The sequence below is a fragment of the Euprymna scolopes genome, chromosome 36 (assembly GCF_053919585.1).
Source record: "Euprymna scolopes isolate OS-2025 chromosome 36, ASM5391958v1, whole genome shotgun sequence".
Classification (NCBI taxonomy): Eukaryota; Metazoa; Mollusca; class Cephalopoda; order Sepiida; family Sepiolidae; genus Euprymna; species Euprymna scolopes.
Window position 1 is genome coordinate 46,055,519 of NC_136517.1, and position 18,703 is coordinate 46,074,221.

Sequence of the window (18,703 nt, forward strand, 5' to 3'; positions counted from 1 at the left end):
ATGTTAGCAGAGTTAAGAGATAGGTTCGTCGATTTCAGAGTGGCGATAGATATAAGTGATAAAGCGTAAAGCGTGCTCTGGACTTTTACAACAGAGGAATCAAAAGAGGCTGGCAAAAGTGCATTGAGAATGGTGTTGTACCATGTAGAAAAATAAATTCTTAAACACAAAAGAGCTCGTTTTATTGGTACCACTCCAGTCTTTCTAGCCCTTGAACGTCTTAGTTTTTTTAGTTAAATATGCGGTTTTACTTTTGGAACGACCCTTGTAACATCCGAATTTCCACAAAAAGGGTTATTAAAACATTAACTTAAAATTAATTATAGTTTTATAACAATTTGGTTTGTATGGCACAATCACGTTGACACACCGGTTCTCACCAGATCAAAGTTAAGCAACATTGAGCCTGGCCAGTACCAGATGGGTGACCATTTGGGAAGGCTAGGCACTGTATGTACCTTCTGGGAAAGCTGGGCGTAGGGTCAGCATCCTTACCCTGAAGAAAAAAAAAAAAAAAAAATCCTTGCTACAAAAGCATCTACAAAGTTGTGGATGGCTTATACCCCCTCCAGGGGCTCAAGGCTACATAGATGGATGGAACAATTTGGTTCAATAAATAATTTGATGTCCGAACGGGTCCTAATAACCAAGGAAGATGGTGTTTTCATGTTTGTGTCTCGTAACCAGAAAGGTTTAACTTAGGAAAATGAGTTAATTACTTAGTTTATTTTAATGTTTAGTTAGTGTTGTGGATTAAGCTGGAAGATAGTTTAAATATTTACCTGAATCCAGAACTTACTTTTTAATAGACAGTTTAAAAGATTTCAAAATAACTTTCGAATTCCTACACAAGCAGGTGTCATTAAAACAATATAAACCAAATTAATTATAATTTTACCAATAGAAATATAGCTTTAATGTGCTATTTTACTGTTTGTCCGTTTTAGTTACGGTTTCAGTGACACCCTCCTAAATGATAAAAGACAAAAAAAAAAAAAAAAAAAAAAAAAAAAAAAAAAAAAAAAAAAAAAAAAATTTACGTACTTATTTGTCATGTCGAATATATCACAAATCACAAATTCATATAGAACAACTGCTATTGTGTTTTTAGTAAAAAGTCTATCGCTATAGACTATAAATGCCAGTGTAATCTAAATTTAGTGTTTCGAGTTATGTCCTTCGTGTGTGAACTCTTCATTGTCTACTTTATAACATCTAAGAAAAGTGCAAGGTTACCCAATTTTCCATGAAAATTACTTTTAGCTATAAATTTCTACTCAATGAATTTTCGCAATTTTTAGATATATTACCATATTAAACATGACAAGTACTTAAGATTGTTTTTGCTTAAAACGACATATATATAAATTATATGTACACACACATGCATGCATATAAAGTTATGAACAGTACATAGGACCAAGTAAAGCTGGGCTGAACTGCTAGTATATATATATATATATATATATATATATATATATATATATTAAAGATTGACTCATCTCCAGGTAACCTACATCTAAAATTTCAAGTGTTTACCAAACTCCTCTGTCAATTTTGGGTCTAGAGTCTGCAAGGGTCAACTCTTAACTTTGACGTCTTGGCAGCCAATTTTTCGCCCCAAAACTGATTAAAACGCTTACTGCATGTCTAAATACCCTTTATGTAAAATTTCATGTTTCGACCCAAAATTGGCTGAATAGTTTGCTAGAGACTACAAAGGTAAAATCTTTTGAACTTTGACCTCTTGATAGCCAAATTTTCGGCCAAAAATCGATTAAAAAGCTTGCCCTAATTCTAAATACACTTGATGTAAAGTTTCAAATGTTTAGACCAAAAATTGGCTGAGGTTGGACGTGTTTGGGTTACTCAAAACTTTTACCATAATCAGACAGCTAAAAAGGTCACCAAAATGACTGCTTTTCAGTCGGAACCTTAACTGGCATACCACTTACTTGTGGCTTCCACAGAAACCCAACTGACCTCTGCTGAAAAAAAAAAAAAAAAAAAAAAAAAAAAAAAAAAAAAAAATGTATCATTTAAACCACACAAGAATATCAGCTGTTTATGGATATTAAGATAAAAAAAAAACCTAACCAACTCTGAGGTCCATAATCACAATATGCAACCATGAATTCCAGAGAACATTACTATTTTAAAAAGTTAACCTATTTTTTGGCTGGTTTCTCTGAACTAAATATTTGTCTTAGTGTAAGCCACTAAACATACCGCTCTGCAAATGTTTACAAGAATTCATCTCGGAAGCAGTCATTAATATACAGTCTGATCAGCACTTAGATGGGCTGTGAAAAGACCATGGGTTCCCCTGGATTGACAACGATTGCCGACTCCACTGTGCCGTGGAATTTACTTTGGCTATTTTGTGGTCTTACTTTATGCACATGTTAACAAATATAAACAAAAAACAAACTAACACATTCTGCAGATATCAGTCACACTTTGGGTGTGTGTATTACACCAACCCTCTGAACACTAAGGTCCACATCTAGTCATGGCCATGTTTGTCAGTCGGTTGATCAGTTCATTTCCTAATCTCCTCTAAGCCTGAACCTGTCTTTGATTGTAACTCTCCACCCTGTCTAGGGCACTTGGCTTCAAATCGAAAAACAATGGCACATTTTGACTGCCTCATGGATTGCAAAACGTGGAAGTTCTCAAGTCTAAGTAATGGATCTGGCTAAAAAGAACAAAGCCATGGAGACAAGAAATCAATGATCATATTCGCAAATCCTTACACACAATCGCTTTTTGGCCATCCAAGAGATCTTTGGTACAATTAAGCAGTAGTTGGGTAAACAGACAGATTCAATGGTGAAGAATTTTGTATAGAAAACGACATTAACAATTTTCATGATATAGCGAGGAAAGGGGTGGATAAAACGGCGCATTTTAATTGATGAGATAGGACTGGAAATCTTGTATTTATAGAGTTGGATTTTTATCTGCCAAATTAAGATTTTATTTCATCAAAATGTGTTGCACAAAGCTATCAAGGCATCGACTCAAATCATTTGATGAAGCTATGGCACATCTATTGCACAGGCCATAATCATCCTACTCATTATGTTGGTTCAAGGTTGTGCAAATCAGTCAATCCTGCAACAACGAATTTTCATACGAAGCAAAACCACAAGCTTATAAAAAAAGACTTTTTTTTTAGGGAAATTACAAATGGTACTCATTTTCTTAAGTTGAACAGCAGACTTTATTCAAGACAGACATACAAGATCCTCTATTTCTGAGAACCACTGAAAACTAACAGCTTCAACTGTCCTCTTCTCATCAACCTTGTCCGGAAATCTGGCCTTGGTTAATGGTCACCATTCAACAATGCAGAAGCTGACTACTTGAGATATTCAAAGATAACGGCCAGACAGGTTATTTATTTGTTTCCCACGAAACAAAATGTGACACATGGTCGGTTTAATGTGGGAGATAACGAGCTCCCCTCAAAAGGGGCATTCTGCAAAAATAAAATTGCCTTAGTATAGAAGGGTTTCCCCCTCCATTGACTAAGGACAATTAATTTTAATGCAGCATCTAAGCAGACACCACCCTTCAGTGACCAGCCCAGTACAAGTACCGGGTGTCGACTGATAACGCCCAGACAGTGTCCATTCAAAGGGATTAATTTTGAAACAATCTCGGGTGCATTGGTCTCCGTATGAGTCACCGTTTGACGAGATAATTACTTTATTTAAAAACAAAAATCTGGGTGGCCGGACTCCAGAGGTATTTTTAGTTCTGTGCCTCCTTTTTTCTTGAATGGACATCTCTTACATGCAGAGTCTGCCATTTGCATGCACCACTGAAACATGTTTACACAAGCCGATACAAAGTACTCAAAATCAGAAACGAAGGCAGTACATCACCATGGATAGACCTTTATGCATAAAAAATGTAAATGACCATGGAGTTTATTGCACAATATCAATAGATATTGTGTAAAAGGGTTAAAAAAATTATAAACTGAAGTAAATGGAGTACTGTTGCCACATCTGGGAAAGTGCCATTCAGAGCATTCTTTGTTGCAGAGAGAAAATTAACTTTGCAATCTAGTGGGATGATCTCTATTGCAGCCCCTTTTCTTAAAATGTTTCTCATCTTTCCCTACTCTACACCTATTATGGAAATACCAGTTACCCCCCCCCCCACCAAACCCAGTTTTGAGCGTTATAATTATACAAAATACTGTTAGAAACCAACTCACCATGATATACTGGGTGGGTTTCTAAAAATGTTTTGTATAATTTTTTTTTTAAAAGTAATTTTCAAAAGTTATTTAAGATGTCAATTCGTGTCCATTTTTCTTTTTCTCACCTAATGCTCACTGTTTTTCAAAGCAAATAAACATTTTAGAGCGAGTAAAACCACTACAAACATTTCCAGCTAGGCAGAAGAGTAACTCATCTTGTCTTTGATAGCATTTATTACATATTTGAGGTTTTTCGTTTAAATCACTTCCTTGTACCTTTGTAGATTGTAAAACAAACCAGACATCTACATTATATTACATCTATGAGTTGCATATTTTGAATATTCAAAATTGTCTTCAGGAGTTCCAAATCAAATTTGTTTCACATAGAACAATATAGAAAGAATTTTTATATCCTGGAAAAAAAAACAAAAAAAACAAAAAAAAACAACAACAACAACAACAACAAAACATTTTTTTTTTTTATGTCTGGGAGGAATTTGTTTTTATTATCATCCATCTGAAACCAGTACAATAGCTTCCCATACTGAAGACATGAAATGTACTGAGAAAAGAGAAAAAAATATCTGCTGTGACCATGTTTCCACAGCTTTTAGATATTTTTTTTCTTTAATTTGATTGAAATAGATTCAGGCAGTAAATTTGCTACCTGAATAATTAAAAGAAAAAAAAAAAGCAACAATGAAAAGAATTTATTTTACATTCTTTCCGATGTTGAACCATTATTTTTTTTTTAAAGTGGAAATGGGAAAATAGTGTAGAAAAAAAATGAACATTCATACATTTGTTTTTTGGTCACATTTATGCATCAAGAAAAACTGAGAAGCTAAAATTATGCAGTTAAGACATAAAAAAAAAATGAAAACTAAACAAAAGTTCAGCGATGATAAAAGCATTTTTTTTCCAGATGAAAGACTAAAGGTTTGGAGGGAGGGAAAAAATATGGAAGGAAATATGTGGACAAGTATTGCAAGTTAAAAGTTTCAAAGCAATGATTCTTTTATTATTTTTTATAATTTTTTTTTTGTTTTGTGTGCATATACCTTGATTAGTTGTTTTATTTATATTCAAGGATAAAAAAAAGCAAGAAAATAGAAGTTGATCACAGTGAAACTTAGGGAGGGGAAGGAGAGTGTTTATAACAATGGTATAGCTGTGGGGAGATGATTAGAAAGAAAATAGATTTATATTAATATTGCCTCCATATGTAGATATATCACAAGAATTAAATATATACATTTTTTTTTTAAATAAAAAAGTTTGAATATTTTAACATTCATAGAAACTTTTTTTTAATAATAAAAAAAAAAAAAAAATCAAATATTTTAGTTTAACTCTTATATGTTAAAAAGTATAAGAGTTAAATGAAAATGTTTTGTTTCTGAATAACTATTTTTTTCAAAGAGTATGTGAAAATAGCTATCCATGAATTTCAATTTAAAAAAAAAAAAAAAAAAGTTTAACTTGTATGATGTAGCCACATAAAAAGGCAATTTCCAAATTTTGTAACAAAAAAAAAAAAAAAAAAAAAAAAAAATTCAGATTTATATTTTCAAGAAATTGGGATACATGATCGTAGTATGGGAAGACATCGTGAAAGGTTAGTGAACATCTCATTTTTTCTTCTTTTTCGAGTATAAATAACAGGAATATAACCGAGTACCCCTTTTTAATTACTATTGGGACATTATAGAAAAAAAAAAAAAAAAATTTTTTTTTTATTTTTTATTTATTTTTTTTTTAAATAAATATTTTAGGGAACTAACTAGCACGGGTACATTGCACAGCATACTTCTATAAAAAGGGACTAAACTTTTCATACTTCCTTTTGGAGAAAGAAAGTTTTAACTTAGACGGATATTTATACATGAAAAAGTCCCCCATATGAAATAATATAAGTTTTGTGTTACACACACGTGTGCATATCATATTTCAGAATTGTTTAAACCAATTACAGATGATTGAAATGTTCTCTGTAAATCACTGAACCCACTTAGACATTTGTAAATGGAACCAGGAATAAAGTAAGAAAGATGACCTATGAGATATATACCTCATAACAAATATGGATTAAATCCAACAAAATGTTGAGAAAATAAGTGGAAAATATGGATGACCATAACAAAATCAGTTTTAGCATAAGTTATATTTCATCCATTTTTTTTTTTTTTTTTTTTTTAAATCAAAAGAACTTTAGCAAAGTGAAATATAAGTCAAGCTAAAAATGATTTTGATGTGGTTATTCATACTTTCCAATTATTTCCCAATATATATATATAAAATAAATGTGAAAGTCTATTGACAATTGTAACTCCTCCACAAGATTCAAAAGATATAAAAAAGATTTAATTTTGATATTTCTTTGATTCTTTTAAAATCTTTTTCAATTTGGTAGTGTATTATGAAAAGAGGTTAAACTGTGATTCATTGTAAAAAACAAAAAAAAAAATCCTTTAATATAAGTACATTCAGCATGAAGTACAATTAGGAGTTTGTTGCTTTTATTTTGTTTATATTAGACTTGTCCCGGTGATAAACTCCAAGGCCAATGTTCCTTAATTGATAACGGCACCTGTGAGGTAAGCATTTTCAATAGATATTGCAAAAAGGAGTGGCTTTCAAGAATTACCAAGTTGTTTTTATTTTTTTATTTGCCTCTCCAACTTTGTTTTATGCTGAAAAAATTAGGCATTTAGTGGTAAGATTCCTGATTCAGCATTATCAGTCTTTAAACAGAACGAAGGAAAACAAAAAGCTCATTTCAAAGGATCACAGAGTTTTGGTGGGTTTCGTTTCCAACAATGGATTCAGTAGTCGTAGTAGTTGCAATAGTAGTTGGTTTTGAGCAGCACCATGGATTTAGTTGTTGGTTGTTTTCGTTGGTAAGATTTTTGGCGATGATGGCTGTTATATTTTTTATGGACATTATCAGACAATGTCAGTTGTAAATAGAATCATCAAATTGGGCACATCAGCAAATGGGCTGGAGTATGGACTGTCACTGGAAGAAAAACTGTAAGTAAAAAAAATAAATAAATAAAATAAATAAAAAAAAAATAAAAAAAAAGAAATCGATATTAATGGTTATAGACACACGAAATAGAAAATAGAGATAAAGAAGTGGAAAAGATACAGGAGAATGGAGGCGGGAGAGGGGGAAAGGAAACAGAGGTGGAGGCGTGGAAAGGAAACAGAGGTGGAGGCGTGGAAAGGAAACAGAGGTGGAGGCGTGGAAAGGAAACAGAGGTGGAGGCGTGGAAAGGAAACAGAGGTGGAGGCGTGGAAAGGAAACAGAGGTGGAGGCGTGGAAAGGAAACAGAGGTGGAGGCGTGGAAAGGAAACAGAGGTGGAGGCGTGGAAAGGAAACAGAGGTGGAGGCGTGGAAAGGAAACAGAGGTGGAGGCGTGGAAAGGAGACTGAGAAAGTCCAAACGGAGAAAGACTAAATATAGCTATGTATAGATATATATGACCCCCCCCCCATATTAAGCTTAATTTCCTGCTACAAGGTATGTTCTGTATTGATATTACATACTGACTTCTTTAAAAGTTTCAGGGTTGTTAATATTCATTTTCTTTGCAACACTTGTTAGCGATTTCTGTTTTAATAGTTCAACAATTATGTAGTCACTCAGGGAGGGACCCACCCCCCATTTGTACTAAACCATTTTTAAAATGATATCTTCCATGTTGATAGTGGTATACTGCTGGTCTTGTGTAGTTGTAAGAGGTCTACCTTACAAGCTTTGGCTTCTCTTTAAGAGAGAAGTTTATTGCTAATCGCCCAAGGCGCCGCTACCAGGGAATGCTAATAGGGCTGCACAAACTTTTTTGCAGACTAGAGTGCTCTTTAAGGTGTTGGCTCTTAAATCCCCTTTTACCATTCTTGTGTCACATCTGAGTTTGGGATGTATATAGAGAATTCTAGAATCTATACACGATCATGTCATGAGAAGGGAGGAGCTTCTGGTTTCTTCACGAGTCACAAAATTGACTTTTTTGCACTTTCTATCTCCTTTCAGTCTAATAACGATGTGGTATGAGAAACCTTGAATAAAGAACTACCAGATCACCCATCATTAATGTTACATTAACATTTGTTTTTTCTATGCCACAGACCGTAAACACATTTTAAACTAATATATAAAGTAAAATCAGTCACTTTATCACCTTATAAAAAAAAAAAAAAAAAAAAAAAAAAAATCAATTTGCAGCATGTTAAGAATAAAACTTAATCATATTTAATTCCCCTGAGAAAACAATTTGAATCTGAATCATTTTCAAATAGTGGCCATCTTTAAAAATAAATAAATAAATAAACAAAATGAAACTATTCATCCATACAAAAATGCACTTGACTGGAACAAAATATTGTCAAAAAAGGCAAAGCAATCGCAAGTAAAGCTACTATAGGGCAACATTGGCTTCATACAGCTATTTGAAAGAATGAATGTCTCTACATAGACGCTGTTATTAATAGAGATTTGATATCTGTCAAGTTGATACTCTAAGATTAGTTTTATTTTAATGAACTATCTTTTGATGCTAAATCCAGAAGACAGTATAGTAAATGTTCATTTGTCATAATACAATATTTATAGACAAGCAGATATGAAACCAGAAAGTAATTATATGATATATCTAAAGTGAAAATGAATGTGTGTGTGTATACACATTTCTCTACCAAATAACTCGATTTTCATTCTAGAGACTCGAGATTTAACAGGAGTACAGAGTTTTGGGAAAATCTAATTATTCAGCCAGAAATTTGGCTGTCAAGGGGTCAAAGTTCAACGATTTGACCTTTGAAAACTCTACCAAACTCCTGTCAATTTTGGGTCAAAACACATGAAATTTTAAATATAGGTTAATTGGACATGGATCTAACTTTATAATTTGGGCCCAAAACAATAAATGTTAAGGATTCAAAATTGGGGTCAAAGTTTAAAAAAATTTGACCTCTGCGGTCTCTACCGAATTACTCGGCCAATTTCTGGTCTAAACATTTGAAATTTTACATAATGGGTATTTAGAGACAGGGCTAACTTTTTAATTGGTTTGGGTCGAAAATTTGAGCGGCCAAAGGGTCAAAATTCAAAAGATTTAACCTTTGTGCATCTAGCAAACTACTCAGCCAATTTTGGGCCTAAACATTTGAAATTTATACATAACGGGTATTCCAACATGCAAGCATTATAATCAGTTTTGGGGCGCAAATTTGGCTGCCAAAAATTCCAAAAGTTCATTCCTCTGCCAATTCTGGATCTAAAGACTTGAAATTTTAGATGTAGGTAACTTGGACATGGGTAAAACTTTATTTTGATTTGAAACCAAAATAAACATTAAAGGGTCAAAATTTGGGGCAAAGTTTTTATGAGATTACTCAGACAAATTTTGGTTTACACATTTGACATGCAAGGCGGGGGAGAAAGAAAAATGCAATGGGGAGGGAAGGGTTGGTTGGTTGTTTTACGGCATATCAACCCTTTTCAGGTTATTTAATGCCGAATCCAAAGATTTTGAAAAATTTTTTAAATAGAATATATTTGTTGTTTTCAAGTATGTTTCTATTTAACCCATAGTTGGGACCCTAACAGGTACTACAACTCTGGGTCAGAGTGGACCTGGGTGCAATGGTAATTAAAGGGTGGCTCCACACTCCCCAAAGCCAGCAAGTTGGGGCCTCACCACTGGATATAGTTTAAGGGGGAGGGGACGGGAGAAAGAAACATGCAATGGTGGGGGGGGGACGGGAGACAGAAACATGCAATGGTGGGGGAGGGGGACGGGAGACAGAAACATGCAATGGTGGGGGAGGGGGACGGGAGACAGAAACATGCAATGGTGGGGGAGGGGGACGGGAGACAGAAACATGCAATGGTGGGGGAGGGGGACGGGAGACAGAAACATGCAATGGTGGGGGAGGGGGACGGGAGACAGAAACATGCAATGGTGGGGGAGGGGGACGGGAGACAGAAACATGCAATGGTGGGGGAGGGGGACGGGAGACAGAAACATGCAATGGTGGGGGAGGGGGACGGGAGACAGAAACATGCAATGGTGGGGGAGGGGGACGGGAGACAGAAACATGCAATGGTGGGGGAGGGGGACGGGAGACAGAAACATGCAATGGTGGGGGAGGGGGACGGGAGACAGAAACATGCAATGGTGGGGGAGGGGGACGGGAGACAGAAACATGCAATGGTGGGGGAGGGGGACGGGAGACAAACATGCAATGGTGGGGGAGGGGGACGGGAGACAAACATGCAATAGTGGGGGAGGGGGACGGGAGACAGAAACATGCAATGGTGGGGGAGGGGGACGGGAGACAGAAACATGCAATGGTGGGGGAGGGGGACGGGAGACAGAAACATGCAATGGTGGGGGAGGGAACGGGAGACAGAAAAATGCAATGGGGGAGGGAACGGGAGACAGAAAAATGCAATGGGGGAGGGAACGGGAGACAAAAATGCAATGGGGGAGGGAACGGGAGACAGAAAAATGCAATGGGGGAGGGAACGGGAGACAGAAAAATTCAATGGGGGAGGGAACGGGAGACAGAAAAATGCAATGGGGGAGGGAACGGGAGACAGAAAAATGCAATGGGGGAGGGAACGGGAGACAGAAAAATGCAATGGGGGAGGGAACGGGAGACAGAAAAATGCAATGGGGGAGGGAACGGGAGACAGAAAAATGCAATGGGGGAGGGAACGGGAGACAGAAAAATTCAATGGGGGAGGGAACGGGAGACAGAAAAATTCAATGGGGGAGGGAACGGGAGACAGAAAAATTCAATGGGGGAGGGAACGGGAGACAGAAAAATGCAATGGGGGAGGGAACGGGAGACAGAAAAATGCAATGGGGGGAGGGAACGGGAGACAGAAAAATGCAATGGGGGGAGGGAACGGGAGACAGAAAAATGCAATGGGGGAGGGAACGGGAGACAGAAAAATGCAATGGGGGGAGGGAACGGGAGACAGAAAAATGCAATGGGGGGAGGGAACGGGAGACAGAAAAATGCAATGGGGGAGGGAACGGGAGACAGAAAAATGCAATGGGGGAGGGAACGGGAGACAGAAAAATGCAATGGGGGAGGGAACGGGAGACAGAAAAATGCAATGGGGGAGGGAACGGGAGACAGAAAAATGCAATGGAGGAGGGGACGGGAGACAGAAAAATGCAATGGGGGAGGGGACGGGAGACAGAAAAATGCAATGGGGGAGGGGACGGGAGACAGAAAAATGCAATGGGGGAGGGGACGGGAGACAGAAAAATGCAATGGGGGAGGGGACGGGAGAAAGAAAAATGCAATGGGGGAGGGGACGGGAGAAAGAAAAATGCAATGGGGGAGGGGACGGGAGAAAGAAAAATGCAATGAGGGAGGGGACGGGAGAAAGAAAAATGCAATGGGGGAGGGGACGGGAGAAAGAAAAATGCAATGGGGGAGGGGACGGGAGAAAGAAAAATGCAATGGTGGGGGACGGAAGAAAGAAAAATGCAATGGTGGGGGACGGGAGAAAGAAAAATGCAATGGTGGGGGACGGGAGAAAGAAAAATGCAAGAGGGGGGGAAGACAAGAGGAAAAAGACAAGGAATGTCTGTGTATTTGTGATTATATTAGCTTGTGTCCCAAAATGATGCTGCTTTTGTAAAGTAATTATTTTCATGGGGAATAATTTGAAAAAGTCTGTGTTTAAAAGGAGGTTTGAAATTAGTGATGATTGTTTAACAGTCTGAAGATTTTGCTCTGGATATTTGATTTTGAAGCACTCAAAATAATTACTACAGCAGTTTTTTTTGTTTTTGTTACTATGAAAATAACAGCGATATTTGATACGATGGTTAATAGGGTTACTTGCTTAGAATACATATGTAATGAGAGACTGAAAGACATGTTTAGATTGATGACTTCAGTGGATGATCTAGTCTACACGACTTAACAAGACTTGAATAATATGGCACATTGAATGAATAATACTGCTTGGGTTAGTAGATGTAGAATAGTTGAGGTAGCAGGGCCAGTTGGTACAGAAAAGCAAAGGAAAATAAGTAATAAAGATGGATTTGAGAAAAATAATTTCTACAATTCGCACAACACATGGATCCTGATGATAAACTAAAGATTTTCTTTTCAACAAAACCCAAAAGTTTTTAATTAAATTCTAAAACTTGTTAAGTTCAAACGGTAAGTTGTGTTTCGGGCCATAATTTTGCCCTTACATGTAGACATATTGCTCATTGCAATTGTTTAATTGGAGGTGGTGGAAAAGTTTTTATAGAATTTTAACGGTCTTCAAATGTTAGCACACAAAAGAATTGGTAAAATACAAAAACCATAAAAGTGAATTAAAATATATATAATACTTACACTGTGCTGTAAGAAAAAAAATTATACACAAGAAATGTGAATCTAAGTAGATACTTGATATAAAAAAAAAAAAAATATATATATATAACTGATTTTATTTTGATGTTTTTCTTTTTATTTACTTAATTTTATTCCAGTAATATTTAAGTACATTTACTTTAATAAAAACACATTTTAATAAGGAACTATCAAAAATAAATAAAATAAAAAGCTGTGACATAAAAAAAATAAATAAATGGAAGGCGCAGGGCAGAACAGAACAGGGCGAGGGAGGGGGGCACATCTATTTTAGGATACGATTATAAGTTTAACCACATTTACAAAAACTATTTAGTCATTTTAAATTGATTTGTATGAACTTTCATCTTAAAGTTTTGCATTAAATGAAGTTTATCCCCATTAAATGTGCCAAGACTGCAGATGACAAATCAAAACTTTGAGAATATTCAATGTATAGAGAAAGGAGCGGGAAGGCACAAGAAACTAATCAAACACTGAAAATCATTCCTAATAAATTAGCCATGTTAATTACTTTGATACATGAAGATAGAAATTCAGTCTTTTTTTTGTACATAATTCTTTCATTAAACTTTTATAAAGTAATTTCATTATCTACTAGCTGTACTGATCCAGTGTTGCCTGGGATCAAATTTCTTGTAAATATTTCACTTTTTTTTGTTAGATTCAGTATATAAAGCTGAAAATTGAATAAGTAATACTCTTACTAATATATATATATATATATATATATATGTTATTTTCCCCTTAGCTGAATTTTCATTTTAGGTGTTTAAGAGAATCTCCATACTTACAAACAGTTGAACCATATTGAGTATTTTTTAAAAATAAATTGTAAAGTATGGTAGTTTATTCCAACTAACAGATACAGTAGAACCCCGGGATACGGTGGCCCTAGGATACGTTTTTTTCAGGTTACAATGTGGAATATATTCTTCCGGGCCTTGATGATGGTATTTGCCCTATTTCATGGTGTTATTTATGTTATTTGATTATATACATGTGTATTATATACTATACTGTATTTTGTTACTAATTTTTAATGCCATATCCCATGGTTCTACTGTACAACAATAAATGAAAGTTGGCTAGCCAGAATCAAAGTTTCATTTACCAGCTATTTAGGTCCAACCTTTAAAATCTATCCGATAATTTCATATACTAGATTATATTAGAAGGGACCTTGGTGGTTCAGGTGGAGTACTTTTGAAATAGGCAGTTAAGTTAGTTGGTGAGTAGCAAGGGTCCAAGGTAATTATGAAGCAATCTGATCAGTGATGGTAGAATTAATACGAACATTCTGGCCCATTCGTAGCCATCAATTCATCTGAGTAGTGCAGCAACTAAAGAATGAAATTCAAGCTCAACAGAGTTCAGATAAAGCTAACAAGACGATATAGGAATCAGAATTACAAGTGATAGAAGTAGATATGTTACAACATAAAATGCAAGACGTGCAGTACTGTGATACTATTCCTCCCTTTCCCCAGTGTTAGAAGTTAAAAAAAATCTAAGGAAGGTTGTTCACCAAGGTACACAAAAGAAAGCTGAATAAGATTGTTAATCAAGGTGTGGTGGATTACCAAAACAAAGGATCAAACACATGTTAAAATATTTAGAGTTAGTTCACGAGCAGTTTTAGGAGTGGCAATAAGTTTAAAACAATTAGGGACAGTTTACAGACAGTTTTGGGTTTCCAACAGTTGAGTAGTTTCAAGTTCGACAATTAAATGCAGGTCGTGACTTAGGAGATAGAGATGAGCTGACATCGACAGATGACAAAGAGGTCTCGACAATATAGATGAGGACCTTAGCATTCAAAGGGTCGATGGTGTCACACACACACACACACACACAGAGTGCAACTGATATTTGCAGAAGGTGCCAGAGTTAGCTTTGTTTTATTTTTTTTATATTTGTGAACCAGTGTGTGCTCTCTCTTTGGTAGCTGACAATGTGAGAAACGACAATACCCCAGAAGAAAAGACGAAAAAGAATTCACGACACACAGCGTTGAGTCAGTGTTTGTTGTCTAGCGAGGGAACACATGGTCTCATAGTACAGCAACCATAAAAAAAAAAAGGAATCCAAATTGGTAACTAAGTTCAACATATGGGATCGAGATAAAACTAACAAAACTATGAAGGAATAATGATGAGAGATAAGTAGATATGTTACAACAATGCAAAACGCAAGACATTGGATTTCATGCAAAATAATCCAATGACCAATACAGAACGATATTCACATCAAAGCAGCAATATGCAATCAACAGGTTATAGAATTTAAAAGGTTTGTATTAAAAATTGAAGTAGGATACTGCTAGTATGCCAACTAGTAGGCGACAGCAGATGAGACTTTAAAAAAGGCAAATGTCGATCAATTATTAGCCAACAAACTTTGGATGAACAGAGCAGAGAAACAAGTCTTCAAAACTGGCTATCAGGCAGTAAGCTTACAAGAGAAACAGATTAGAATAGAGATGCACCTGCTTGGGCCTCAAATGTTAACCGATTGGTGAGCAAAAGGAATCATTTTTATACTCCGATTTGGTTGTGTCTATAAGTGTTTGCTAGAGATAGTTACTATCCTTTTTCCACTGAACACAAGTCAGACACTGACTGGTGTGAGTGGATGTTATCACTAGGGCAGTGAAGAATTTATTGTTAATCTCACTTTTACTACAAAGATTTTTATGTTCCTTTTGGATAGAAGATGAATTCAAATAAATGGACAGACAGAGACACAGACAGAGGAGAGAGAAAGAGAAAGAGACAGAGACAGAGAGAGAGAGAGAGACACACACACACACACAGAGGGAGAGAGAGAGACACACACACAGAGGGAGAGAGAGAGACACACACACAGAGGGAGAGAGAGAGACACACACACAGAGGGAGAGAGAGAGACACACACACAGAGGGAGAGAGAGAGACACACACACAGAGGGAGAGAGAGAGACACACACACAGAGGGAGAGAGAGAGACACACACACAGAGGGAGAGAGAGAGACACACACACAGAGGGAGAGAGAGAGACACACACACAGAGGGAGAGAGAGACACACACACACAGAGGGAGAGAGAGACACACACACACAGAGGGAGAGAGAGACACACACAGAGGGAGAGAGAGACACACACAGAGGGAGAGAGAGACACAGAGACAGAGAGAGAGAGCAGCTGCTCTCCATCTTGCCACATGAAAGCGAGGTACTTTTGATGAATATTAAATTTTTTTTTAATTCTTTAAAATTTTTTTACAAGATCTCGTTAAGATGTCTTCAACAACAGAGAAACTTCGGCTTCTATATCTGAGCTTCAATCTCTGCCCTCCCTCCAACTTGTATAAAGAAAACAAAAAACAAGACACTCGTCTAGCTATAACCATTATTAACAATTTCCGTTACTGTCTGTGCCTAAATATAAATGCAGATTCCATGAACAAACCTTTCCTAAAACTGCTCGCTTGTGGAACTGTTCTGCTTTCCAGCTGACTACAACAGGGTCGTCTTCAAGTCTGATGTGAACAAGTTCCTGTTGAGTTGTCCCCTTAAAATTATACTCAATTTCCACCCCTACAATAACTACACTGTTTTTCTGATGACTACCGTACACTCATTAATCCTTACGCTCGACTAACTTATAGGCCTTGATAAGAGGTGATTTTTGAAAACAAAAAATATGAACACTGGGTTCCGTCACTGAAATGGGTGTACTGTGAAGATTTAGAGACACCTCAGGCTACTTTATAAATGTAAAAGGAGGAAAAAATTACCATTTTCAATTTGACAACAAATTTAGATAAGCAGACAACAAAAAGATAAAAAAACAAACAAAAAAACATTAAAAAATAAATTTTTTTAACCCCCCCCCCCAAAAAAAAACACCGACTATTAATTTTCATTAAGACAAATATAAATAAAAAATTCACTGAACAAAAATGACATACTCAAAAAAACAAGTATTTGAGTAATACCTACCCAACTATTTCTGATGTTTTAAGGCATCTGAACGCCGAAAGGAACAGCAAGTTTGAGGAATTTGAGGCATCTGGTGAAAAGAGATGTGAACAGACCAAGAAGAGATGAGTGAAAAGAGGGGCAGAACCAATGAAAGGAAAAAGAATTTGAACCTTTGCAAAGACAAAAATTCTGTGGAGAAGTGGATGGTAAGCAATATAGAGTTCTAGATCGATGACTTTATTTCTAATATCGAAAACACAAGAGAGGGCAATGAATACAAATGTGGACTACAGAATCGGCTATGCAGAGTTCAAATGCACTAAGAATGATTGCAACAACATGGTCTGTAATAACACAGAAAAAGGTATGAGCCCAGCCTCCTCAAGCTAAGAGTCAAATTGCTGATATTAATAATTTACAGTTCTTTCCAATAACTATTGCATTTTGGCATTAAATGATTCCCCAAAAATGTTGATAGTGACAGCACTCTAGAGGAAGAGCACTAGGCAGCCCTATCAGCATTCCCCAGTAGGGGCACCTTAGGCAATTAGCAATAAACTAACCTCTTCTCAAAAGAGAAGACAAAGCCTGGGAGGGTAATTTTTTTAGAACTGTACAGGGCCAGAGACCAACTTCAATCAATCAACAGAGAATAAGTCACCTCAACAATAACAATGGCCTAGACTTTGTTGGCTTTGGTGTAGAGAGAAAACTCCTGGTTGATGACTACATGAATTTGGAAATAAAATCAAAGTAGAATAGCGATTGTGACCCAATTCTGAATTTCAGGAAAAAAAAAATTTTTTATAAAACAATAAATCCATTCAAAAAATTTAAGATAAACTTGACATTTTGTTTCAAATGTAATATTAACTAGTTGCATAAAAATGTCTCCTATCCATACTGAAAAAAAAAAATTCTAATGAAGAATGTTATATTGCCAATTACATAGTACAACGATAAAATTGGCTAGTCAGAAGCAAAGTTTTTATCAGCTTAAATGCTATTTATATTTATCTGAAAATTAAACAAGATAACTTTGTTAGATTTAGGAGCTAAACATTTTAATAGGATTTTATTGATTTTTAAAAGTGCTTGGCATTTATTTTGAATTGAAGATAAAGAAAATACAGCTTACAAAGGTCTTTTTGCTCGCCGTCACTATAATCAGTAAAATATAGCCTTCTCTCTGTCATCGATTATGTTTCAGGTGATTTACTATGTTATTAAGACATTCATATATACGGTTACTCTTAAACACTGACATATCTACGCATTCGGAATAGACAAACGATGTAGTATGCAATTCTAAAAATAGATAAAAATCAAATTCAAGTCCAACATAAAAAAGGTCCCTAGTAAAAAAAATATTCGGGAAGGTACAACAAAACTAATGCTTGAAACTGACAACATAGGAATCATTAAAGTATACCGTACTTTGGGATAATTACGCCAACTAGCTAAAACCGCTCTTTTGGCAACCACGCATATAAAGAGCACTTTTTAGTTGCCACAATTACCCCCAGATTTTGTGTAATTACCCCAAAGTACGGTAACTTATTGATATTGATAGCTCAAGGCTAAACGGTAAACTCTCGGATGATCTAAAAAGGAACAAAATGGACTTCGTGGCTTAGTAGGGGATGCCCTTTTCTCTTCCCTGCAACCTCTCTCCCACAGAAGAGAGGTTGCGAGCCTGTCTGTTTTATCTTTATTTCCATGGCAAGTACTCGTCTGAGCTCCAATCTCACCCGTCTAGCTGAAACCACTGTCAATAAATTTCCACACTCTTTATCTTTGCCTAAATCAAAATGTAGATTCCATGAACAAAGCTTCTTTCTTGCACGCCTGTTTCCAACCTGACTACAACTTAGATGTCTTCAAGTCCAACAAACAAATTCCTGATGAACCACCCCCTTAAGCAAGACACTTTATCAAACCTCCATTACTAACAATTATGATATTATCCCATTGATTACTGTACACGCAATAATCCTTATGTCCGAGTGGCTTCCGGGCCTTGATAAGTGGTGACCACAATGTAAAAAAAAAAAAAACCCCAAAAAAACTGCATGTGTGAGTTTGCTGCCTATGGACATTGTAACAGCTGGGCCGA

General features: G+C 36.1%; 1 protein-coding gene across 4 annotated transcripts in view; it reads right to left on the reverse strand.

Moving 5' to 3' along the window:
• Positions 1 to 5,235: 5,235 nt before the first annotated feature.
• Positions 5,236 to 18,703, reverse strand: part of LOC145260448 (protein bicaudal D-like) — a 100,189-nt gene continuing 86,721 nt past the window's right edge. For 2 of the 4 annotated variants that reach the window (XR_013864296.1, XM_080118499.1), the window contains exons 3-4: positions 16,606 to 16,675; positions 5,236 to 7,250 (exon numbers count right to left, since the gene is read on the reverse strand). Coding sequence is in view for 2 of the 4 variants with exons in the window: in XM_080118499.1 (XP_079974625.1) it covers positions 16,610 to 16,675 (66 nt within the window). In the remaining 2 variants the exon portion in view is untranslated. The remainder of the gene's footprint in view (positions 7,251 to 16,605; positions 16,676 to 18,703) is intronic. The other 2 variants (XM_080118500.1, XM_080118498.1) reach the window with 1 other exon arrangement.